Source organism: Mustela erminea, chromosome 18 (genome assembly GCF_009829155.1).
Source record: "Mustela erminea isolate mMusErm1 chromosome 18, mMusErm1.Pri, whole genome shotgun sequence".
Lineage (NCBI taxonomy): Eukaryota > Metazoa > Chordata > Mammalia > Carnivora > Mustelidae > Mustela > Mustela erminea.
This window is the reverse complement of record NC_045631.1, coordinates 13,890,544-13,917,781: the sequence shown is the minus strand read 5'-3', so window position 1 is coordinate 13,917,781 and position 27,238 is coordinate 13,890,544. Positions and strand designations below refer to the sequence as shown.

Genomic DNA, 27,238 nt, shown 5'->3' with positions numbered 1-27,238 from the left:
AAGATCTGAAGAGGACAGATGTAGAAGGTAGTACTGTTGACCACTTAGCTATCACAAGCTCTAGCAGCCCCATGAAAATAAAGAAGCAACACCAAAACCCTCCCTTGATGGGATCATTTTCCACCATCAACTACCAAACCTCCAGACAGAACTGTACCTCAGCAGCCTCTGCTCCTTCGCCATGGCTCTCGCTTCCCCCAAAGGTCTCTGATGACGCGAAATCTAACAGACACTTTCCATCCTCACCTAATGCGGAGCCCCTCCCAGGAGCCCCCACCCAATTGTCATTCCGTCTGTGAATGGTTCTTTATCACCTGCTTCCTGTATGACACATTCTCCTGATTTCCTTCATTCCAACTGGCCTGCCCTCCCTTTTGGCTGGGTTGTCCTATTCCTGACTTCTACATCTTGCAGTTTTCTCCTAGACACTCTCCATTTGTATTCGTAAACAATGTCATCAATCCCCACTAAAAAAAAAAAAAAAAGTTTTCATTTTTAAGAATAAAAAGAAAAAATACATGGTGGGGCACCTGGGTGGCTCAGTGGGTTAAAACCTCTGTCTTCGGCTCAGGTCATGATCCCAGGGTCCTGGGATCGAGTCCCGCATCGGGCTCTCTGCTCGGCAGGGAGCCTGCTTCCCCCTGTCTCTCTCTGCCTGCCTCTCCGCCTACTTGTGATCTCTGTCTGTCAAATAAATAAATAAAATCTTTTAAAAAAAAAAATACATGGAAACAAAAATGGCCCATAATCCCAGATGGTGTTTGTTGAACTTTAAAAAAAATAAATAAAAGAATCAAACAAACGAACAAACAAAGAGGAGTATCTGTACAGGTTTGGAATATTCCAAAAGAATCAAGAAGTACAAGACACAGTTATCCAAGCCAAAAACTCGGGGGTGGTTTGTGATTATTCTTACTTATTGCCTTGACTTCCACATCCAAACCCTGGTCATGTCCTCTGCCCTACAACACAACTAACTCACTTTTCTCCCTGTCCACCAGCAGCATCCTATGTGCTCACCTAGATGATTCCAGTAGCCTGCTCCAGACCTGCCCAACCACCTGTGCTCCCTTAAGCCAGCTTCTATGTGTCACACCCTTCCTTCCTCATTAGCCCAGGTTCCTGTTTTGAGTCCCGGAACATGCCACGTGCTCTCTTCCACTGGGGAGCCGTGTAGTCAGCTCTTAGCCTCTGGCTTCCCGGGCTGCCTCCCACTCCCCATTCCAGTCTCAGCTTACCAAGTAACTCAGAAGAACGGTTTCTGACTGTCCTCCCTAAAAAGGTATCCATCTCTATTTTTACGCATCTCACACTTTTTTTTTTTTTTTTTTTTTGCTTCCTCTAAGGGATGTGTCATCTATGTTTGTAATGTTCTTGTGTACCTGTTTACTTCTTTATCTCCGTCTCCCTGCCAAACCACAGGCCACGAGAGGGCAGGGACTGTCTTTGTCCCCCTCTCCATCAGGTCCTAGCACCAACTCCCTAATTGTTGAATAGACATGCCAGGCACTGTGCTAAGTACTTTAACACATTTTCTATCCTATTCAGTCTTCACCTGCTACATACATACTGTTTTTCCCATTTTGTAGATGAGAAAAGTGAAGCTTGGAAAGGTTAAGTAATGAATCCACAGTTGCACAGTTAGGGAACAGCACAGCAGGACTCAAACCCAATGTCTGGCTCCAAACTCCATGTTCCCCCCAGTATGCTGTGCTCCCTCTCCTGCTGTCTGTCTGTCTCCTCTCTCCCTGGAGCATGGCATGGAGGGCTGAATGAAGGCAGTGACAATGGCCCAGCAGACTTTATGCAGAGAAAGTGCCAGGTCTCACCCTGAAGGTCTTACCATGTAGGCTGCAGAAGCCAGTTCGTAAATGATGGCCTGGGCCCCAAGCTCCGTCACACTAATCAGACCTGAAATATAGGCACAGACACATACAAAACACAACTTAGAAGGTGGGTTAAAACAAACATTTTCCTTAGGAAACTAGAATAGATCTTAATTTAGAAGAATCGAGAGGGTGCCTGGGTGGCTCAGTCGGTTAAGGGTCCACCTCTTGGTTTCAGCTCAGGTCATGATCTCATGGGTTGTGACACTGAGCGTCACGGGAGTCTGCTTGAAGGTTCTCTCCATTGGCCCTTTCCCCCAACTCATGTGCATGCTCTCTTTTTCTCCCTCAAATAAATACATGAATCTTTAAAAAAAAAAAAAAAAAAAAGAATTTAAAAAGAAGCCAGGATTGGGCCCAGAAGCATAACCCAGTGGCACAATTCACTATGCATGCTGAGGAGAGCCCCAGATGTCTGCTCTCAGGACGATTCCAAGCATTGGGGCGGCTAAGACCTAATACAGGTTCAATCTACAGGCCCCTGCTCCACCAAGGAACAAAATGTCAGGTTTAGAGTAGAAAACAACAAGACTCCTGGGGTTGCAGGTCATTCCTGGGAGCCATAGGGTCACAGTATGGGAGGGGAAAGACAGAATGCAGCGGAACTCTGTATAGAGCATGGCGGGATGACAGGAGTATTCAACTGTCCCCAGATCCTCTGTCTCTATTATTTCCTCTATTGCCTTACTAGCAGTAAGATGGCTAAGGTGAAAACTTATGACCAAATTATCAGATCTCTGATAGAAACAAAGATCACATTGAAAACACAGCCAAGGGGCGCCTGGGTGGCTCAGTGGGTTAAAGCCTCTGCCTTCAACTTAGGTAATGATCTCAAGGTCCTAGGATCGAGCCCCGCATCGGGCTCTCTGCTCAGGGGGGAGCCTGCTTCCCCCCCTCTCTCTGACTGCCTCTCTGCCTACATGTGATCTCAGTCTGTCAAATAAATAAATAAAATATTTTTTAAAAAAAGGGGCGCCTGGGTGGCTCAGTGGGTTAAAGCCTCTGCCTTCGGCTCAGGTCATGATCCCAGGGTTCTGGGATCGAGCCCTGCATCGGGATCTCTGCTCAGCGGAGAGCCTGCTTCCTCCTCTCTCTCTCTGCCTGCCTCTCTGTCTACCTGTGATCTCTGTCTGTCAAATAAATAAATAAAATCTTTTTAAAAAAAAACAGCCAAATGAGGAACTCTGTGTTTGTAAATGGCTTAAAAACTTGCATGATCTCTAGCAAAAGTCAGTGGAAGCGGAGGGTCTGAGTCAGGAGACCCAGACTGGGGTTTCTGCTCCTCCTCTCCATGACCTTGCCAAACCTTTTAATTGGGGCCTCCCTTTCCGAATCCTTAAAGTAAAGGGCAGGGGGCAGAGCTAAAAGCCCCACTCAACTTGAATATGGTTACAGCTGGACAAGGATTTAAACCTATGTTGAAACTTCCAAGAACATCTGACACAATAGGAAGGAAGGGGGAGTAAGGTCCATGGCTCTTGAGAAGCCCTGGAGACAAGGGCGGCCAGGCTGTTCTCGGATTTCTGCTGGACCATTGACAAACCTGCGAGGAAGGTTCCAATCTCAAAGGTCCACCACTCAATGCACACCATGAACATACTGGGAATAGCCAGCTGGATGTAGGAGCCCCATTCTTGGAAACAGTCCCAAGTCCAACCTGGAGAACAGGGAAGAAAGGAAACGGCTTTTACTTTGCAGCAGTCTCTGATGCCAACAATTCTGTTTCACACACCTCCTCCTCCTCCAAATGGCCAGAGACTGCAACCACAATCATCCAGAAAAATAATACATTTTAAAGATGTCAAACAAGACCAGAGTTTGAGATGGTGGGGACAAGGCTGACAATACTTAGTGAAACTAAATTATGTATATGCCCTCCCATCCGCACATTTCATGCCTGGGTATAAATGGTAGAGACCCTTTGATAGAGCTCTGTGAGAACAGATGTAGGCTGTTCACTGAGGCAGGGTGTGGGTGTGGGCTACTGGGGGCATCGAGGAGATCCTCACTAGGAAGCTAGAGAAGCAGACTCTGATCAATGCATATTACGGTTAAAAGCAGAACACCAGATCTGTATATGGCAATATGGTTAGATCTGAAAATAGACTGCTCACGGGCAAATAATGTAAAAACAGAACCTCCCAACTACATCAAAATTTAAAACTTCTGTATATCCAAGGACACAGTCACCAGAACAGAATCTGACAGCCTGTGGAACAGGAAAAAATATTTGCAAATCATGTATCTGGTAAGGATATGGAGATATCAAGATAAGCAGAATATACAAAAAACGACAAAACAATCTAACTAAAAAATGAGCAAAGGACTTGCACAGACATTTCTCCAAAGAAGATATGCAAACAGCCAACAAGCACATGGAAGAATGTTCAACATCACTAACCATTCGGGAAATGAAGATCAAAATTACAGTAATAAGATGGTACCTCACCCATTAGAATGGCTTCTTTAAAAAAGAAACAGAAGGGGCACCTGAGTGGCTCAGTGGGTTAAGCCTCTGCCTTCAGCTCAGGTCATGATCTCAGGGTCCTGGGATCAAGCCCCGCACTGGGCTCTCTGCTCAGCAGGAAGCCTGCTCCCCGCCCCGCCACCTGTCTCTCTGCCTCCTTGTGATCAAATAAATAAATAAAATCTTAAAAAAAAAAAAAGAAACAGAAAATAACACCTTTTGGTGAGGATCAATTGTAACCCTTGTGCGCTATTGGGAGGAATCTAAAATGGGGCAGCTACTGTGGTAAAGTAGTGTGGCGGTTCCTCAAAATATTAAAAATAAAAGTATCCTATGATCTAGAATATCACCTCTGAATATACATAGAAATAACTGAAAGCATGACCTCCAGGAACTGTCTGCACACCTGTGGTCACAGCAGCATTATTCCCAAGAGCCAAGAGGTGGATGTGACCCAAATGTCCACCGACAGATGAGTGGATACGCAGAATGCAACACAGACATACAACTGAGTATGATTCCGCCTTAAAAAGGAAGGAGGGCCCGGGTGCCTGGGTGGCTCAGTGGGTTAAAGCCTCTGCCTCCGGCTCAGGTCATGATCCCGGGGTCTTGGGATCAAGCCCCACATCGGGCTCTCTGCTCAGCGGGAAGCATACATCCCCCCTCTCTCTCTGCCTGCCTCTCTGCCTACTTGTGATCTCTGTCTGTCAAATAAATAAATAAAATCTTAAAAATAAGAAAAAGGGAAGGAGGGTCTGACAGGTGCTGCAACAGGGATGAACCCTGAGAACACTATGCTAAGACACAATAAGACAAATACTGTATACGATTCCACTTCTGTGAGATATCTAAAGAAGTCAAACCGGAGACAGATAGCAGAATGATGGAACGGTGGTTGCTCCGGGATGGAAGGAGGGGGAACAGGAGTTTCTCTTTAATGGGGACAGAGTTCCAGTTTTGTGGGATTAAAAAGTTCTGGAGATGGATGCTGGTGGTGGTGGTCGTACAGAGTGAATGTGCTTTCACACTACTTAACTACACCCTTCAAAGAAGATGGTATATTTTAGGTTATGTATGTTTCAGTACGACTTAAAACAAAACAACAAAATATCGTGCTAAATCAGAAAGGTCAATAAACTTCTTCTGTAAAGGGCCAAATAGTAAATATTTTCAACATTGCCGGCCAGACAATCTGTGCCACTGTAGCAGCAAGGAAACAGCCACTGGCAACGTGCAAGTGATTAGGCATGGCTGTGTTCCAGTCAAACTTTGGTTACAGAAACAAGCTGCAGCTGGATCGGGTCCATGAGGCTGTTTGCCAATCTCTGCAGCAAGTGAAAAAAAATTATGGGGATGGGGGAGAAATCTGAACTATAATACTATTAGGCAAGTATAAACATATATGTGGGCCAAAAACAATAAAACCAATTTGCAGTTTTCAAAGATGCAAATGAAGACATATACAAAGCACAGAGAGGGAGCCCTGAGGGAGGAGGATACGAATTACGAAATGGAGGAAGAAACAGTCTAAAACAGAGAGGAGCCCTATAAGACACGACATCCGTGCACCATGAATTGAGTGTGAGAAACTCAGTGCTTCAGATCTAAGGTCCAGGGTAGGAGAGGGGAAGAAGGGGGAGGGGAAGAAGGCACTGAAAAACACTGAGGAATTCTTGTATCATAAGAACAAAGAAAGGTACCAAGAGCCATCTTGCCACTCAACTTATTGGGTTCCAAGGGAAGAGAGGGCCTAGGACCCCACCCCACCCCCAAATTTGGAGGAGAAGGCTTGAGGGGAAAACAACATCAAGAACGAATGGAGGGGTGCCTGGGTGGCTCAGTTGGTTGGGCGACTGCCTTCAGCTCAGGTCATGATCCTGAAGTCCCAGGATTGAGTCCTGCATCGGGCTCCCTGTTTGATGGGGAGTCCGCTTCTCTGTCTGACCTGCCCTCTTCTCATGCTCTCTCTCGCTCTCATTTTCTCTCTCTCAAATAAATAAATAAATAAAATCTTTTGAAAAAAAGAAGAAAAAGAACGAATGGAGGAAGATGGGAGAGGAATAGACCTTAATTTCGTCTGGTCCCAGGAATTCCACTAGATTGCTATCAAATCATTCTTAACCCCTGCAAACTCAACCGGAGACCGAAGACAAGAAGAGCAGCAATTCTAGGAACAGAAAATCGACCACCATCTGGAAGGAATGATGTGGGGAGAAGTGAATCTGAGGTGACATATAGGAAGATAGACCATGGGGGGAGGGGCCAGGTCCCAGCAAGCAGTAGAGCAGGAAAGCACAAAATTGGAACTTGTAGAAGTCTGCTTCACTGAGTGACATCACTCCAGAGGCTAAGTAGGGGGTGGAGCCCTCGTGGGGACAGTGTGGTCTCAGGACCTGCTGGGTCACAGAAGGATTGAGGGTGTCTAAGTGTGGCAGAGCCCCAGCTATCGGAGTGGGGAAGCCGGCTGCAGAGACAGAGCCAAGGTGGGGGCTCTCAGCTCAGGGTTACCTTAAACCATGATCCACAGTACAGTTGGGCCACTGCTCTTCCAGCAAGGACCCCACAAGTGGCAGATCCGGGGAGACCCCCAGCGTGAGAGCGCACAGCAGGAATCGGCTAGGTTTGGAGACGCCAAACAGGGCTGAGTGTCAAGAGACAGAAACGCTCGGTCGCAGGCTGGGTGAGCACAGAGCAGCAGCCGGAAACCAGGGAGATGGGAGGGATTGAGTGCTTTTCTCCAAGGGTGCACTGAGAGTGGGACCCTGAGCACTCAGCTCCTCCGGGATGGAGATTAGGAGGCCACCATTTTCATTCCTATCCTCCAAAGCAGTATGGAAAGCGCTCAGGGAACAAAAGCTCCAAAAGCGAACCTGAGCAGATTGCTTAGCTCAGTCCCTGGCAAGGGTGGTGCAAGTCCACCTCAAGCAAATACACTGGAAATGCCACACAACAGGTCCCTCCGCCAGAAAATCAGCAAGATCATCCGGCCATCAAGTTTACAGATCAATGAGAATTGCAAAACTCCAGCGCTAGGGGAATACAGCACATAGAACTTGTGGTTTTTTCCCCCATGATTCCTTAGTCTTTCAACTTTAATTTTTTTCTTTCATTCTCAACCAATTTCTTATTTTATCAACTTTTAAAAATCTTTTTTGATTTTCATTTTTACAGTTACATTCTATCCCTTCATTGTGTAAGTTTTTCTTTCTTTATAATTTTGGGATGCAACTTCTTCTAACAGACTAAAATATAGTCAAAATCTAATGTCGGATCATATTCTCTTTTATGTTGTTGTTTCTTCTTTTGTTTTGTTTTGTTAAAGGCTTTTAAAATTTTCATCTTTGCAGTTCTATCTTTTCAGTGTATTTAATTTTATCTTTTACAATTATTTCTTCACAATTTTGGGGTCTAGTTTTCTAAAATAAAAAAAAAACAAAATACACACGAAATCCAATGTATTGCTCTATTCTTCTCATCTGTCTAATTATACTCTTTTTTTTTTCTTTCTCCCCTGGCCCCCAGTTTCAGGTATCTTCTGATTTGTTTAGCAAAAATTTTTCTGGGGTCATTGTTGCCATTTTGCATTTTGTTCTATCATTCATCTATTCTTCTCTGGATAGAACAACAAGACAGAGAAGTATCAAAAGGTGACTATCAAAAAAGAGAACAAGAAGCAGTACTGACTGCAAGGGACCTAATCAATATGGACATAAGATGTTGGAACTAGAGTTAGGAATAATGATTATAAGGATATTAGCTGGGCTTGAAAAAAGCATAGAAGACACTAGAGAAACCCTTTCTGGAGAAGTAAAAGAACTAAAATCTAACTGGTGGTGGGTATTATGGAGGGCATGTATTGCATGGAACACTGGGTGTGGTACATAAGCAATGAATTCTGGAACACTGAAAAGAAATTTTAAAAATAAATAATTTTTTAAAACTGAAAAAGGTTGTCAATGAGATGCAATAAAAAAATGGAGGCTCTTGCTAGGATAAATGAGGCAGAAGAGAGAATTAGTGATATAGAACACCAAACAATGGAGAATAAAGAAGTTGAGAAAAAGAGTGATAAACAACAAGGGGAGAATTTGAGAGCTAAGTGATACCATAAAGTGAAACAATATTAGAATAATTGGGATACCAGAAGAGGAAAGAGAAAGAGAGGGGCACAAGATATACTTGGCACAAGGTATAGTGGAGACTTCCCTAATGTGGGGAAGAAAACGGACATCAAAATCCAGGAGGCAGAGAGAACCTCCCTCAAAGTCGATAAAAATAGGTCAACAACCCAAAATATGATAATGAAACTTACAAATCTCAAGAGAAAAGGAGAAAATCCTGAAAGCAGCTCAGGACTAAAGATCTGTATCCTACAATGGTAGAAATACTAAATTGGCAGCAGACCTGTCCACAGAAACCTGGTAGGCCAGAAACAATGGATATGATATATTCAGGGTGATGAGAAAAATATGCAGCCAAGAATACTTTACCCAGCTAGAATGTCATTCAAAATAGGAGTGATTTTTTAAAAAATTTCAGGACAAACTAAAAGAATTCGTGTCACCAAACCAGCCCTACAAGAAATATTAAAAGGGATCCTTTAAGCAAAAAGAGAGCACAAAAGTAACATAGACCAGAAAGGAACAGAGACAATACACGGTGACAGACACCTTACAGGCAATACAATGGCACTAAATTCATATCTTTCAATATCTATCCTGAATGTAAATGGGCTAAATGCCCCCAATCAGAAGACACAGGATATCAGACTGAATAAAAAAGGCAAGACTCATTTATATGCTGTCTGCAAGAGACTCATTTTAGACCCAAAGATACCTCCAGATTGAAGGTGAAGAGGTAGAAAACCCTTTATCATGCTAATGTACATCAAAAGACAGCTGGGATGGCAAGCCTTATATCAAACAAAATATATTTTAAACCAAAGACCGTAATAAGAGGTGAGGAAGGACACTATGTCATAATTATGAGGTCTATCCAACAAGAAGATCTAACATTGTAAATATTTATGCCCCAAACATGGGAGCAGCCAATTATATAAGCTGATTAATAACAAAATTAAAGAAACAAATCAATAATAATACAATAATAGTAGGGGATTTTTAACACCCCCCTCTCTGCAATGGACAGATCATCTAAGCAGAAGATCAACAAGGAAATAAAAGCTTTGAATGACACACTGGACCAGATGGACATCACAGATATATTAAGAACATGCCATCCCAAAGCAACAAAATACATATTAATCTCTAGTACACAAGGAACATTCTCCAGAATAGATCACATCCTGGGACAAATCATGTCTCAACTGGTACCAAAAGACTGGGTTCATTCCCTGTATATTTTTGGACCATAATGCTTTGAAACTGAAACTCAATCACATGAGGAAAGTTGGAAAGAACCCAAATACATGGAGGCTAAAGACCATCCTACTAAAGAATGAATGGGTCAACCAGGAAATTAAAGAAGAACTTTAAAAATTCATGGAAAAAGATGAAAATGAAAACACAGCTGTTCAAAACCTTTGGTATGCAACAAAGGTGATCTTTTAAGAGGGACATATATAGCACTACAAGCCTTTCCCAAAAAAACAAGAAAGGTCTCACATACACAACCTAACCTTACACCTAAAGGAATGGGGGAAAGAAAAACAAATAAAGCCTAGGCCTAGCAGAAGAGAAATAATTAATATTAGAGCAGAAACCAATGAAATAGAAACCAAAAGAAGAGTAGAACAGATCAATAAAACTAAGAGCTGGTTCTTTGAAAGAATTAATAAGATTGATAAACCCCTGGCCAGACTTATCAAAAATAAAAGAGAAAGGAGCCAAATAGATAAAATCATGAATTTAAGAGGGGAGATCACAACCAACACTGAAGAAATACCAACAAATTAGATAATCTGGAAGAAATGGATCCATGATATAAACTACCAAAACTGAACCAGGAAGAAATAGAAAACCTGAACAGACCCATAATCAGCAAGGAAATTGAAGCAGTCATCAAAAATCTCCCAATAAACAAGAGCCCAGGGCCAGTTGGCTTCCCAGGGGAATTTTACCAAATGTTTAAAGAATTAATACCTATTCTTCTGAAGCTGTTTCAAAAAACCAAAATGGAAGGAAAACTTCCAAACTCTTTTTATGAGGCCAGCATTACCTTGATCCCAAAACCAAAGACCCCATCAAAAAGAATTACTGACCAATATCCCTGATGAACACGGATGCAAAAATTTTCACCACAATAGTAGTCAATAGGATCTAACAGTACATTAAAAGGATTGTTCTCCACAACCAAGTGGGATTTATTCCTGGGCTGCAATGCTGGCTTAACATCCACAGATCAATCAATGTGATATAATACATTAATAAAAGAAAGAAGAAGAACCATATGATACTCTCAGTAGATGCTTAAAAAGCTTTTGACAAAGCATCATTTCTTGATCAAAACTCTTCAAAGTGTAGGGATGGAGGGTACATACCTCAATATCATAAAATCCATATACAAAAACCCCACAGCAAATATCATTCTTAATGTGGGAAAACTGAGAGCTTTTTCCCTAAGGTCAGGAATATGGCAGTGCTGTCCACTATCACCACTGCCATTCAACATAGTACTAGAAGCCCTAGCCTCAGCAATCAGACAATAAAAAGAAATAAAAGGTATCCGAATTGGCAAAGAGGAAGCCAAACTCTCATTTGTTGCAGATGACATGATACTCTGTGTAGAAAACCCAGAAGACTCCACCTCAAAATTGCTGGCACTCATACAGGAATTCAGCAAAGTGGCAGGATATATCAAATCAATACACAGAAATTAATCACATTTCTATACACTAACAATGAGACAGAAGAAAGAGAAATTAAGCAGTCCATCTCATTTACAATTGTACCCAAAACCATAAGATAGGTAGGAATAAACCTAACCAAAGAGGCAAGGGATATGCACACAGAAAACTACAGAATGCTCATGAAATAAATTGAGGAAGACACAAAGAAATAGAAAAACGTTCCATCCTTATGGATTGGAAGAACAAATATTGTTAAAATGTCTATGCTCCTAGAGCAATCTACACATTCAGTGCAATCCCTAACAAAATATCATCAACTTTTTTCACAGAGCTGGGACAAAAAAATCCTAAAATTTGTATGGAATGAGAAAAGACCCCAAATAGCCAAAAGAATGTTGAAAAAGAAAACCAAAGCTGTTGGCATCACAATTCTGGACTTCAAGCGTCTATTAGAAAGCTGTAATCATAAAGACAGTATGGTACTTGCACAAAACAGACACATAGATCAGTGGAACAGAACAGAAAGTCCAGAAATGGACCCCCAACTCTATGGTCAACTAATATTCAACAAAGCAGGAAAAAATATCCAATGGAAAGGACAGTCTCTTCAACAAATGTTGTTGGGAAAATTGGACAGCCACATGCAGAAGAATGGAACTAGACCATTTCCTTACATCATACATAAAAATAGACTCAAAATGAAAGAAAGACCTAAATGGGAGACAGGAATCCATCAAAATCCTATAGGAGAACATAGGCAGCAACCTCTGTGACCTTGGCCACAACAACTTCTTGCCAGACAGTCTCCAAAGGCAAGGGAAGCAAAAGCAAAAATGAACTGTTGAGACTTTATCCAGATAAAAACCTTTTGTACAGCAAAGGAAACAGTCGACAAAACCAAAAGACAACTGACAGAATGGGAGAAGATATTTGCAAATGACGATCAGATAAAGGGCTAGTGTTCAAAACCTATAAAGGACTTCTCAAACTCAACACCCAAAGAGCACATAATCTAATCAAGAAATGGGCAAAAGACATGAATAGACATTTCTCCAAAGACATAATAATTGGCCAACAGACATAAGAAAAAGTGCTTGACATCACTCGGTATCAGGGAACTACAAATCAAAACCACAGTGAGATACCACCTCATACCAGTCAGAATAATTAAAATTAACAAGTGCGGAAACAACAGATGTTGGCGAGGATGCAGAGAAAGGGGCACCCTTCTACAATGTTGGTGGAAATGCAAGCTGGTGCAGCCACTCTGGAAAACAGTATGGAGGTTCCTCCTAAGGTTGAAATAGAGCTACCTACAACCCAACAGTTCCACTACTGGATATCTAACCCATAGACACAAATGTAGTGATCTGAAGGGGCACCTGTACTCCAATATTTATATCAGCAATGTCCACAAGAGCCAAACTATGGAAAGAGCCTAGATGTCCAGCGACAGATGAGTGGATAAAGATGTAGTGTGTGTGTGTGTGTGTGTGTGTGTGTGTGTGTACATACATATGTGTATATATATGTGTGTGTGTGTGTATATATGTGTGTATATATATATGTGAATATATATATATGTATCTGTATACAAACACACACACACACACAGTGGAATACTACACAGCCATCAAAAGAAATGAAATCTTGCCATTGGTAATAACATGGATGGAACTAGAGGGTATTACGCTAAGCGAATTAAGTCATTCAGAGAAAGACAATTATCATATGATTTCACTCATGTGTAAAATTTAAGAAACAAAGCAGGATAATAGGGGAAGAGAAGAAAAAATAAAACAAGATGAAAACAGAGGGAGACATGGGGCGCCTGGGTGGCTAAGTGGGTTGGTTATACTTCTGCCTTTGGCTCAGGCCGTGGTCTCAGGGTCCTGGGATCGAGCCCCACATCAGGCTCTCTGCTCAGCAGGGAGCCTGCTTTCCCTCTCTCTCTGCCTCCCTCTCTGCCTACTTGTAATCTCTCTCTCTGTCAAATAAATAAATAAATAGAATCTTAAAGGAAAAAAAATACATAACAGAGGGAGACAAACCACAAAAGACCCTTAACTACAGGGAACAGAGGGTTGCTGGAGGGAAGGGAGGTGGGGGGATGGGGTAACTGGGTGATGGGCATTAAGGAGGGCAGGTGATGTAATGACCACCGGGTGTTACATGAAACTGATGAATCCCTGACCTCTCCTCCTGAAACCAGTGACACATTATATGTTAATTAAAACAACAGCAACAAAAGAACCAACGGAGAATGTTCCACATGAATTACATTACAGCTATGGCTGGTGACAAGTGTCAGGAGTCAAGGTATAAGCCCCGGTGAGCAGGGAGCATTCAGAGCCAGGGAAGCACTGTCCCTTTGCTGTCCCCCATTGAAAGCCTAGAAAACCTGCCTGTCAGTCTAGAGCCATGGGCACAAATGAGCCATGAGCAGAAAGGGTCACTGCGTATAGGAGAGGGCTTGAACCTGATGTACAGTCATGGTGAGGAAACCCAAGTTAAGACACTGGGACTGGAGCAGGTATGTTTCATTTGACCTGAGCAGACACAGAAGCTTTAAAAAAAATGGACAGGGCATGTATGGGACTCAGAAGGAGGACAATCCCCTTGGGAAATAAGGTCACAGACAAAATCATAAAGAAGCCAGTTGAAACCACACTCTGAGGTAGCTAGCATGTCAGATGACACTTCATGAAATCAAGTATGGTTTTCAACACATCTAAGATATCATTATGAGCCACAAAGTATCTGCCAATTAAATGACGATGTGGCATTTTAGCACATCAACTGAAAGAGAAATTCTAAATTTTAGAGATACAAAAATGCAAAAAAATATGAGCCCTGGAATTAACAAAATGTGGGTAGACATATGTTTCATGACCCAGGATATAAACAGATTTTTAAAAAATCTAATACCAGTAAATAAACTCCACAAAACAACATAGGAAAGATTTTACACCTGACAGAGTAGAAATGATAGGGCAGCCTGAAAAATTCTTAAGTAAGAGTTCTGAGAAATAAATAGTTTTGAAATAAGGATAGGCAGAAAAAGGACCAAGTAATCTTAGAAATAAGGAATGTAACTGTTGCAAATTTAAAATAATAAATAAATAATAAAAAATAAATAAATGAATCAGAAACTAGGCAAGTCACTGCTTAAAAGATACTTCGCAAAAGATAGGAATGAGCTCTCTCAGAGCACAGGAAAGAGTTGTGGAGAGAGAATATATGAAGAGAAATTAAGCAGTCTGGAAGGTTACCTGAGTGAGAGGACAGGACAGTCAGAAATGGGAGAATAAACAGAAGGAAGGGCTAAACTTTCCCATGGTTTAATGGAGGCCCTCAGATCAAGAAAGCTTACTGAATGACTACAAGATACTTTTTTTAAAAAATCCTCATGTGCCTATGTTATAGTACAAAAAGGAAGAGAAAATCTTTAAAACTACAGGAGAAAATACCCAATTATCTACAAAGCAAAGACAACCCAGTTGATGATAGACTTGTCACCAAGAACAAGAAGGACATAGTGTCATATCAGTCATGCAGAGCTACTATCAACTTAGATTTTTAAACCCAGCAATATTCAAGAATATTGAATATTCAGTATTCAAGAAATTTATTTCTTGAGGGTGAGGCACAAGTAGGGGGAGGCGCAGAGGGAGAAGCAGACTCCCTGTTGAGCAGGGAGCCTGATGTGGGCCTCGATCTCAGCTCCCTGGGCTCATGACCTGAGCCAAAGGCAGAGAGTTAACCAACGGAGTCACCCAGGTGCCCGATAAAGGCATTTTTTTTTTAAAGAATTTTTTTTTAAGACATCCGCACACTAAGGGTTTACTCCTTACCTGCCCTTCCTGAAAGGACCACTGAAAGATATAGGTAATCAAAAATAAAAAGAATCTGGAAGGGAGGGACAAAATTCAAGCAGCAACAGTGAAAATATCTGTATCTCAAACATGTTGATAAATCGAAATACGACAAAATAATGTTTTATTAGAATTTTTTAAAATTTGCAACTCAACTTATAATGAACGATAATGCAAAAGAGAAGGCAGGGGAGGGAAGGGTTGCAAACTTCTCTGGGAAGAGAACAAAGAGAAGAAAAAACACGCATTTTCAAATATTACAGTGAGCAGGAAAGTTGCCTGGACCACCATCATCCCTGCCTTTCCTGGAAACGTAATTTTCACGCAAGTTTCCAGAGCCCCTTGCATGGAACACCGAAACACCTACCCTCAGACTTCCAGTCACACGGGTCAGTTATGTGAAGTTGTAACGGTTACGCTAGATTGAGTTGGTCGTTTGGTTTTTGTAACTTACAGCTGAAAGCATCCAAACTGACGCAACTATGCATCCTAATAATCTAAGAATATATGAAATCACCAACGTAGTAATTATTCAAGTGAGAATCGGCAGTGGACATTAGAGCCATTGGATGAAAATTTATTGCCACACTAGAGAGTCAAACGCTCTCCATCACATTACAGGCTGCTTTCTAGTCACGAAGGAGAGAATGTGTATTTCCAGTGGGGAAATCTGGCAGTCGCTGCTTCAGCCAAATGACCAAACCCACACCACCTGACACCACAGATCTCCAAAGGGGCTGAGTCTTGTATGAGCATTCCTACCCAAATGCTTTCTTCTGCCTCTGCTCATGAGGAAACAAATGGATCCAAGACATTCTCCAAGACAACGAGCAGAGGCTCTTGGGAAGATGAGTGTCAGGAAAACAGAAGAAGGTGGGGAGGTTGGGTAGCTAAAAAGGAGCTAAGGACTGAAAATAAGAACAACAAATACAGCAAAATGTTAACCGTCGGGAAATTCAGAGAACGTGCGGCTGAATGACCGCTAAACCATTCTTTGTACTTTTCAGTGGGCGTGAGCATTTTGCAAATAAAAAGTTGGAGAGCACAATGAGAAAGGTTTGGAACTGGAAAACCACTGAAACCAGGTAAGGGCAAGACACAGGTATCCAGTACCCTTCCTTGAATGCCTTATGTCACAGTCTTTGTCCTAAACCCTTCATGTGGGTAACTCCATCAATCCTTGCAACAATGAGAGGACGTAGGTCCTGTTTTTAGGCCTGCTATTTCACATGTGGGGAAACAGAGACATGGAAGTTGGGTAATAGTCCCAGTTTCCACTGAAGAGGCGGGACCTGAACAGAGGTGGTCTGGATCCAGAGTCAACGTGTTGAACGATGCAGCGAGCGGCGTGCCCACTGCATCCCAAATGAAGAGGGGTTACAGTAAGAATACAGCAAAGACAGACAGACAGACAACTGACAAATACAGGAAGAGGGGGGTAGGGAGTAAACAAACCACGCAAAAAGAGAAAACATAAAGTAAGTAACTCCTAGTAAGTGAGTCCTACCATGTTTTAGTTACGATAAATGCAAAAGGATAAAGCCACGGATTTGAAATTAGAGATCCTTGGAGAGAAGAGGGTAATGTGCTATTTATGAAAGAAATGCCTGAAACAGATCGACTTAATGGTAGAATAGAGAAAGCTGGCTCAAGAGACAGGACAAGTCGCTCTCATACATTCTGGACACAAATTGTTGGGGTGCTGGTCCATGGCAATTGATCAGAAAGGAAAACAATTTCAGTTTCAGTGAGCTGGACTGACCAAAGGCCTTGGACTTCGGGCCACCAGATCTACACAGGCCCCATACAGAGCAAGCAGTTGCAAAAGAGGCCTCAGGCTGTGCTATGGGGACAACACAGTCAGAACAAGGCTTTGAAGCTACATAAATATCAGGCTGGATGACAAAGCGGAGGAAAAAAAAAACTTAGTACAAGTATCTTGGGGGGGTGGAAAAAACTGCATCTGAGTGGTCATAAACAGTACTTTGGAAATACTTGATGTAATGGAAAAGTCTACCCACAGGGAGGGGAAGGGCTCTTATGCCAGGTCACAGACACAGGGCACTATCCAGAAAGACAAGTCCAAGCCAACCCCCCGAACCACTGCCTGCCACCAGCATCCTTAAAGCCAGCCCATCGGAGAAGGTCACTTTGCCCTATAGGCCGGTGGACTAAAATCATTCCTGGAGGAGAAATAAGAGCAGAAGTAAGAATGAGAAAAAAGAAAATGAAAAAAACAAATTCATATTTTTCATATTAAGACTTCTGTAAATGAGTCTAGTGTGAGAAACCTATTAGTTTTATAATCATTAAACATTTTGTATATAATCTTTTTTTTTTAAGATTTTATTTATTTGAGGGGCGCCTGGGTGGCTCAGTGGGTTAAAGCCTCTGCCTTCGGCTCAGGTCATGATCCCAGGGTCCTGGGATCGAGCCCCACATCGGGCTCTCTGCTCAGTGGAAAGACTGCCTTCCCCACCCCTCTGCCTGCCTCTCTGCCTACTTGTGATTTCTGTCAAATAAATAAATAAAATCTTAAAAAAAAAAAAAGATTTTATTTATTTGACAGAGAGAGAGAACACAAGTGAGTTTGGGGGACGGGAGAAGCAGACTCCCTGCTGAGCAGGAAGCCCCAGGTCCCTGGGATCATGACCTGAGCCAAAGGCAGCTGCTTAACGGACTGAGCCACCAGGTGCCCCCAAACATTTTGTTATAATCTCAAAACTGTTTTTAAGGTGGTTTGAAGCATTTATGGGATTGACAGATTAAACCTAAGGTTTTAATTAAAAGTGTGAAAGTGATAAATTTACAACCAATGTTTAAATGTCTGGGAAGTCTAAATTGTCAATTCTAAGTTTTGGGGTCTTATGTAAGCACTGAAGGAATATTTAGACAAATGTTGATTAATTAAAGGATGTTAAATAGTTAATAATTTCACAACAGGTAAATCAGTCCATACCAAAATCCTACCCCTCCTCCCAACATTATTAAAGGACATTATTAACCTTGTACAATGAGCTGAATCTGCAGAGGGTCCCAAATATGCATTTATGTTTATAAAAACCCATTTAGATATGGCCCTTTCCCTCCATCATTAAAACCAAGCGGCACCTGGGTAGCTCACAGGCTTAAGCCTTTGCCTTCTGCAGATAGTGATCTCAGGGTCCTGGGATGGAGCCCCGCATCGGGCTCTCTGCTCAGTGGAAAGACTGCCTTCCCCACCCCTCTGCCTGCCTCTCTGCCTACTTGTGATTTCTGTCAAATAAATAAATAAAATCTTTAAAAAAAAAAAAAACAACTAAGCGGTGGTGGGGGATAAAAACAGACAAAAATTGAGCAAGGAGCTAAGAATCACTTTACACGGGATATGTGAGATCACCTTCCTTACCTTGTTTATTTATCATTGGTAATTAGCCACCTCTGCAGAGGCCCTTAGTTTGCCTCATAATCGGATGGTTTACATACCACATAAAATATTCATGATGGTCCAGAAAAGGTAAATCTACAGAGACTGAAAGCAGATTAGTGGTTGCCAGGGACTCACGATGAGGACAGAGACTTTTCTTTCTTTCTTTTTTTTTTTTTTTTAAAGATGCGGGGCTCGATCCCAGGACCCTGACACACAGAGATCAGAGGTAGGCAGAGAGGCAGGCAGAGAGAGGAAGGGAAGCTGACTCCCTGCTGAGCAGAGAGCCCAATGCGGGGCTCGATCCCAAGACCCTGGGACCATGACCTGAGCCGAAAGCAGAGGCTTTAACCCACTGAGCTACCCAGGCGCCCCTATACACCATTTTATATGTTAAATATATATAATATGTGGTATATTATAGATTATACATATTAGTTATTGTAATATATTATATATGTGTTATATATATTATATATTATATATTTATTATATATCATACAGGTATCTGTATCATATAACTCAACAAAGCTATTATAGAACCAGTGAAATAATTTGACTTTGAAACAGAAAGAATCTGAAATGATTAAGAACTGTGATCTGACAAGAGAAAATGACTGAACGTCGTCAGCATTTGGATGTGGAGGCTAGCCAGAACGATGCTAAGACCTTCTCTAAGATGCCATTCATTTCTGCTTTGGAAAGTGAAAAGAAAGCTGCTCCTGAGTGGCTCAGTTGGGTAAGCGACTTCCTCCGGCTCAGGTCATGATCCTGGAGTCCTGAGACCAAGTTCTGCATCGGGCTCCCTGCTCGCAGGGAGTCTGCATCTCCCTCTGACTTTTCCCCTCTTGTGCTCTCTCTCTCTCATTTTCTCCCTCTCAAATAAATAAAAACTTTAATAAATAAATAAATAAATGTATGTTAAAAGAAAAATGAAAGGAGGCTGATTATAAGAAAGAGTTAAGGTGTAAGGGCCCAAGCTCGCTCTTCTTTTATCACTTCTAACAGCTTAGTTTCATTTTCAAATGTGCATATAGTATTTTTCTTACTGTGGGCAAACTCCGATCTCGAGTCTGCAGCATTTGTATGAATATACTGGGACCCAGCTGATGGAAAGCGAGCATGCCACAATGTCAGGTTACTTATCTTAGAAGGATTTAGACCCATCAGGAGAATGGTAAATAACTTCTTCAGGGGACTTCTTTCTCCAGCATGAGCATGCAAGAAATCCCGCAAGACAAATGAAAATCCAGGGTGAAGGCAGAAAAGCCACAGCTGAGTTATGTTCCCAGGTGGTCTCCACTGTTTGCCCACCTAAATCTGTGTCCTTACCCTTCACAGAAAGAAACTTACAAAAAGCTTAGAGGTCACATGTACATTTCTTGCAACTTACTAGGACCATACAGAGAGGTACCGGCCTGCAGGGCAAATCAGAATTGGTATGGGGAACTTTCCAGAAGTTTTGCCACACTTAAAGGGAGAGTGTGAATGTCCTGTTCTTCTCCCTCCTCCTTCCTACTAACTGGAATCCAAGAGCAATGTTGGAGCCACCGTGGTCCATGAAGTGACCTCTATTAACCTATTTAATGCCCCTTGAGGGTGGATACTACACCATGACATACAGCTCAGGCAGAAGATCCATGCTGAGGTCCTGTGCTAGGGTGCATGGTGAATGAGGCCCAGGTAGGATTCCAGCCCTCCCTCCAACTGGCCACCTGTGTGAGTTCAACCAACAGTTACAGCCCTGCACATGACCGTGACACTATAGACAGACGTTACAGTCCCAGACACCTACCTCTGAATATCCTAAAGGGGAGAGAAAAATAAAACTCCAATCTTTTTAAAGTAATTGTTATGCATAGCAGAATGAAATCCTAACTAACGCAAAGACTATCTGTAATCTCTATTTTTTAAGTAGCAGAAAGAAATTGCTACCATCTATTAAATCTGGTACTGTAAGTTATGGGGGTTATGTTATTCTCTATACTTTCCTGTGACTTTTAAATAGTCGGTAATTTGGGACTTTAATGCTATATCCACGGGGCAAAAAACACAAGATAGAGAATCCAATCAGATGCCACTAAGTGTGTGTTCCAGTTAGCAGAACAGACAGCAAAAGACCTACTCAGCAAAAGTCTACTCAAGTGAGAAAGGTGGAAGCCAGGGTAACAGAATTACATAAATGTGTAAAGTGTCTGATGGAATGGTGTGATAGAAAGTGTCCTCATGGCCAGACAGGGAGCTGGAGAAATGTAAAGAGAAAAGGAAATACAAGAGCAAAGCAAGTCAAGAAACACAAGATACTCAACATCATCCACCATCAAGGAAATGAAAGTCAAAATCATAAGATCCCTCTTCCTACCTAATAGGATACCTGGAATTTAAAAAAAAGAAAGAAAGAAAGGAAAATCCATGCTGGTGAGGTTGTGATGGGAATGTAAAATCATGTACCCAGTTTGGAAGTATCTGCCAGTTCTGTAGATGGTTAGTCACAGAATTATCATATGACCTAGAAATCCTAATCCTAGCTATTTACCCAAAAGAACTCAGAGATAGATCCACCCAAAACCTTGTACATGAATGTTGACAGTATTATTCATAATAGCCAAGAAGTGGAAAGCAAGTATCCATTAGCTGTTGGGAGTGATAAGTAAAGGACGGTATTCCCATACGATGGAATATTACTCAGCTGTAAAAAAAGAAATGAAGTGGGGCGCCTGGGTGGCTCAGTGGGTTAAGGACTCTGCCTTCGGCTCGGGTCATGATCTCAGGGTCCTGGGATTGAGCCCCGCATTGGGCTCTCTGCTCAGCAGGGAGCCTGCTTCCCCCTCTCTCTCTGGCTGCCTTTCTGCCTACTTGTGGTCTTGCTGTCAAATAAATAAATAAATAAAATCTTTAAAAAAAAAAAATGAAGTGCCTATAGACACTACAGCATGGCTGAACCTTGAAAATTTTGTGCTCAGTGAGATAAACCAGTCACAAAGGGCCACATATTGTATGGTTTCATTAATGTGAGAAGTTCAGAATAGACAAATCCACAGATAGGAGGTAGGTTAACGGCTGCCAGAAAGATAGGAATATATACATCTGAGGAGCAAACTCAGTGAGATCCACAGCAAGACATATTATAACCAAACTGCCAAAAGACAAAGGATTTTTTAGGCAGCGGGAGAGAAATGACTCATCACATACATGGAATCTGCAGTAAAATTAACAGCCAACTTCTCATCAGAAACCACAGAGGCCATAAGGCAGTGGAAGGACATACTTAAATTGCTGGGGAAAAAAACTGTCAACCAAGACTTGTGTATCGATGAAAATGTCCTTAAAAAATGAGAGAGAAATTCAGAGCACCTGGGTGGCTCAGTCAGTTAAGCATCTGCCTTCAGCTCAGGTTGTGATCCTGGGCTCCTGGGATCAAGCCCCATATTAGGCTTTCTCCCTTTCCCTCTTCCTCCTCCCCCATGCAATGCTCTCTCATGCTCACTCTCTCCAATGAATAAATAAAATCCTTTTTTTTTTAATGAGGGAGAAATTAAAATACACCCATGTAAACAAAAGCTGAGGAATTTTGTTTCCACTGGACCTGCCCTAAAAGAAATGCTAAAGGGAGTCCTTCAGGTTGAAATGAAAAGATGCCAGAGAGTAACTCAAAGTTGTGTGAACAAATAAAGCCCTCCAGTAAAGGTAACTATAAGGGCAAGGAGAAAAACCAGGGTTATTGTATCTTTGGTTTGTAACTCCATGTTTTACTGCCTCCATAATTCAAAAGACAAATGCACAGAAAAGAATTATGAGTGTTTGTTACCAGGCACACAAGAATGAAGATGTAATCAGTGATGACAATAACGAAAGGTGTGGAGGAGAGACGTGTACATTAGCAGCATTTTCAGATGCTCCTTAAGTTATACTGGTATCAATTCAAACAGGATTGTTGGAAATTTATATTAAGTATGTAAGTAAAATCCCACGGTAACTATGAAGAAAAAAAAATCTAATCTACACAAAGGAAATGAGAATGGAATCGAAACAGTTCACTACCAAAAAACAAAAAAAAAAAAAACAAAACCAACAACAACAACTCAACTAAACACAAAAGAAGGCAGTAGGGGAGGAAATGAAACAGAAAAACATGTATAAGACCTATAGAAATCAAATAGTAAAATGGCAAAGAAAGTGCACCCTTATCAGTAATCACTTGGAATGTAAGGGGATTAAATGTTCCAATCAAAAGGCAGAGATGGACAGAATGCACTAAAAAACATGATCTAACCATATGCTATCAAGGGGAGACTCACTTTCAGCGACAGAGTGACTTACCAACCAACAAATAAGCTGAAAGAAAGAGGACCGAAAAATATTTCCCATCCAAATAGTAGAGAGCCGGGATGGCTATACTAACAGGAAACAAAATAACTCTAAGTCAAACCTGTTAGAAAGGACATAAGAAGAACATTATATATTGATGAAACAGTCGGTTCATCAAGAAGATATAACAATTATATACATGTACGCACCACACAACACAGTCCTCCAGAAGATAAAGCAAACCACAGAACTGGAGAATCCATTTCACAAAACAGTTGGAGACAGCAGCACATTATTTTCAGTAATGAATGGAACATCTATACAGAAGATCATTAAGTAAACAGAGGACTTAACACAATACTATACACCAGTTGGCCCTAACAGACATCTCCAGAACACTCCACCCTGTACCAGCAACATTCTTCTCAAGTGCACACGGGACATTCTGCAGGACAAACCATATGTTAGGCCACAAAACAAGTTTAAATTCATTTTAAAAGACTGAAACATATGTATATATATACATATATATTAAAAACATATATTTAAAAAATAAAAAATAAGTTAGAAATTTTTTTAAAAATAAAAAAATTAATTTAAAAAAATAAATAAAAATACTGAAATGATAAAATGTATCTTCCCCAATCACAACAGAATAAGGACAGAAACTAATACTAGAAGGAAATCTGAAAAACTCACATATATGTAAAAATTAAACACCTTCTTAAACAAAGCACAGGGTAGGGGTCCCTGGTGGCTCAGTCAGTTAAGCTTCTGCCTTTGGCTCAAGTCATGATCCCAGGGTCCTACATTGGGCTCCCTGCTCAGCAGGGAGCCTGCTTCTCTCCCTCCCTCTGCCTGCTGCTCCTTCTGCTTGTGGTCTCTCTCTCTTGCTATCTCTCTGTCAACTAAATAATTATTAAAAAAAAAAAAAAGAGGAAATCAGCAAATACTCTGAAACGAAAGAAAACAAATATGTAACATGTCAGATGAAATGCAGGGAAGGAGCACTACAGGGGAAATTTATAGCTGTAAATGCCTACATTAAGAAAGGGAGAAGCTCTCAAATTGATAAAACTAATTATATACATTGAGTTTCAAAACAGAAAAAGAGCAAATGAACCGAAATCTAAAAAGAAATACAGAACAGAAAAATAACAGAAGAAACAAAAAGTTGATTCTTCACGGGGGAAGAAAAAACCAGATCCATGAAACTGACAACACTTTAGGTAAACTGACCAAGAGAAAAAGGGTGAAGACTTAAATAACTAAAATCACATATAATAGTGGGGACATTACTACCAACCTCACTCTAATAAAAAGGTTTATAAGAGAGTACTAGGAACAACTATATGGAAACAAATGAGATAACTAGATGACATGACAAAAATTCCTAGAAACGCGAGAATCACCTAAACTGAACCAAAAGAAATAGAAATCCTCAGTAGGGTGCCTGGGTGGCTCAGTGTTTTGGGCGTCTGCTTTCAGCTCAGGTCATGATTCCAGGGTCTTGGGATCAAGCCCCGCATCAGGCCCCCTGCTCGGCGGGAAGCCTGCTTTTCCCTCTCCCACTTCCCCTGCTTGTGTTCCCTCTCTTGCTTTCTGTCTCTCTGTCAAATAAATAAAATCTTTAAAAAAAAAAAATAAAGAAAACTTCAACAAACCTTTAATAAAAGATTGAATAGGTGATCAAAATTTCCAAACAGAGAAAAGTCCAACTCTTAGGGCTTCACTGGTGAATTAAAGCAAACATCTGAAGTAGAACTGACACCAAATTTGAGTTTCTCAAACTCTTCCAAAAAATAAAAGAGTAAGTAACACTACCGAACTCATGGCCTCGTTCTGTGAGGCCAGCATCACCTTGATACAAAGGCCAGATTAAGACAACACAGGTTGGGGCTCCTGGGTGGCACAGTGGGTTAAGCCTCTGCCTTCAGCTCAGGTCATGATCTCAGGGTCCTGGGATCGAGCTCCGAATTGGGCTCTCTGCTCAGCGAGGAGAGCCTGCTTCCCCTTCTCTCTCTCTGCCTGCCTCTCTGCCTACTTGTGATCTCTATCAGATAAATAAATAAAATCCTTAAAAAAAAAAAAAAAAGACAACACAGGGAAAGAAAATCACAGAGCAACATCCCTGATAAATACGGATGTAAAATCCTTGACAAAATGCTAGTAAACTGCACCCACAGCATATTGAAGGATCATACGCTGTGACCCAATGGGATTTATCCAAGAAACACAAGTGATGATTAACACCAATCAGTGCAACACATCACATTAATAAAACAAAGGGGGAAAAAACAAATACTGCTCATCTCAGTTAACACAAGAAAAAAAAAAAAATCCAACACCCTTTTATCCACAAAAACACTCAACAAACTAGGAACAAAGGAATCTTCCTCAACCTGAGAAGGGCTTCTGTGAATATCACACATGTATCCTATCAATGGCCAAAGCTTTACCCCTAAAATCAGAAACAAGACGAAGATTCTCACTTTTGCTATTCAGCATTGCCCTGGAAGTTCTATCAGATCGATAAATGAAGAAAAGAAATAAAAGGCATCAAAACTGGGGGGGGGGGGGGGGGGAGAAGAAGTAAAATGCTCTCTGTTCACACATGGCATGATCCTGCATGTAGAAACACCAGAAGAATCTACAAGAAAGCTGCTAGAGGTAATGAACGAGTCCAGCAAGGTTTCAAGGCACAAGATCAACGGGAAGCAGACTGGGCGTTACCGGGGGCTGGAGGGAGGGGAATGGAGCGTTATTGCTTAACTGGTACAGGTTTCTATTTGGGGTGACAGGAATGTTTTTGAAAGACGTGGTGGTGATGTTTACCCAACGTCGTGAACGTACTGAAGAGCACTTAAAATGGTTAAGACGGCAAGTTTTCTGTGATAGATGCTTTACCACAATTTTACTAAATTTACAAACGCATGTTACACTACTTAAGGGAATTGAGCTACCCTGTAAGTTAAACCGGTTTTTTGAGTTCAGTCTGTTCATTTGCATTGATAAGACATTAACCAAGCACTGCTTTACGACACCAGGATTAGTTGCAAAGAACAGTCAGGACTTTTATATCCGCAATTTTAATTCATTAAGTATTGATTCTTACAACCAAACAGCTGTCAGTGGTTTTTTATGACCAAAAGCTGCCTTCGCAGACATAAAATAAAATTTTAAAAAATCTCATATTGACCTATAACTTTTATATTTTGACCAATTTAAATATTTTCTATAATTTTTAAATTTTCCAAAAGACTAAAAAAAAAAAAAAAAAACCACACACACAAAAAAAACTCTCGGAGTTGGGGGACAATTCCCCAAACCAGAATTACATCCTTCTGAATAACAAATAACAAAATGTAAGAAATCAAAGTCCTCGTACCTCCCCAGGTGTCGACGTGAATTTTTTTCCACCACACATACAGGAAAAGAAGAGCAGACAGGAGAAACTGGGAAGTGGTGTTTGCCCAGGCAGATCCTCTGAGGGAGAGAACGTGATCATTCCCTGTGAGTGCCTTCCGTGCAAGTACAAAGAAACAGGCTACCCCTCATGAGCTTTGGCTCAGTTAGAGAATCACAGTCTTTAGAAAAGCCTAGAACCTGGGGGCGCCTGGGTGGCTCAGTGGGTTTAAGCCTCTGCCTTCGGCTAAGGTCATGATCCCAGGGTCCTGGGATGGAGCCCCGCATAGGACTCTCTGTTCAGCAGGGAGCCTGCTTCCTCCTCTCTCTCTCTCTCTGCCTGCCTCTCTGCCTACTTGTGATCTCTGTCTATCAAATAAATTTTTTAAAAAATCTTAAAAAAAAAAAAAAAGAAAAGCCTAGAACCCATAGGCTACCTTTTAATGGTCTAAATACAGTACCCACTTAAGACAGACTTGTTTTCTTTACAGCAATGCTAAATTTTGGAAGACCCAAAGGTGACTAATCGTCATCCAAAAAACAAAAGAACATATAAACATGTGTCACCATTCTTTGTCCTCACAGCTTCAAATAACCCATCAGATAACTTCTTACACATAGATACATAGAGTATCAAAACACAGCTACTATGTTCAAAATACTGGTCTAAGGTTCATGGCGGTATTATTTCTCAAGATTGTAATAAACTTGTTTGCTATTACAAGATAACCTTAGAACATCCTCGACAGATATTTTATCCCACGAATAAAACGATGCCACATCCTGGCACAAGGAGCCCGGGGCTGCTTGCTTTCTATTTTTTCACTTCACTCTTCTGACCGATCCTTAAATTTTATCACCGATTAATCCATTCCCGTGGGTTCTTCTTCTCCTCTTACCCAACTATCCCCCACCCAACTGTCCTTTGTAGATTTGTTCAAGAAACTTTTTTTTTTTTAAAGATTTTTCTTTATTTATTTTGTTCAAGAAACTTCTAAGAGAGGGTCTGTAAGGTGCACCTGCAGGGGAAACCCGGACCCCCCACTTAGCTGTTTACGTGGGTTGACGTCACCAGCTCACAAA

At 41.4% G+C, this 27,238-nt stretch overlaps 1 protein-coding gene across 4 annotated transcripts in view; it reads right to left on the bottom strand.

Annotated features, from left to right (window-relative positions):
• Positions 1–27,238, bottom strand: part of LOC116578106 (multidrug and toxin extrusion protein 2-like) — a 66,998-nt gene that overhangs the window by 24,543 nt on the left and 15,217 nt on the right. For all 4 annotated transcript variants that reach the window (XR_004280738.1, XM_032322060.1, XM_032322062.1 and 1 more), the window contains 3 exons: positions 26,139–26,236; positions 3,430–3,543; positions 1,844–1,911 (listed from right to left, as the gene is read on the bottom strand). Coding sequence is in view for 3 of the 4 variants with exons in the window: in XM_032322060.1 (XP_032177951.1) it covers positions 1,844–1,911; positions 3,430–3,543; positions 26,139–26,236 (280 nt within the window). In the remaining variant the exon portion in view is untranslated. The remainder of the gene's footprint in view (positions 1–1,843; positions 1,912–3,429; positions 3,544–26,138; positions 26,237–27,238) is intronic.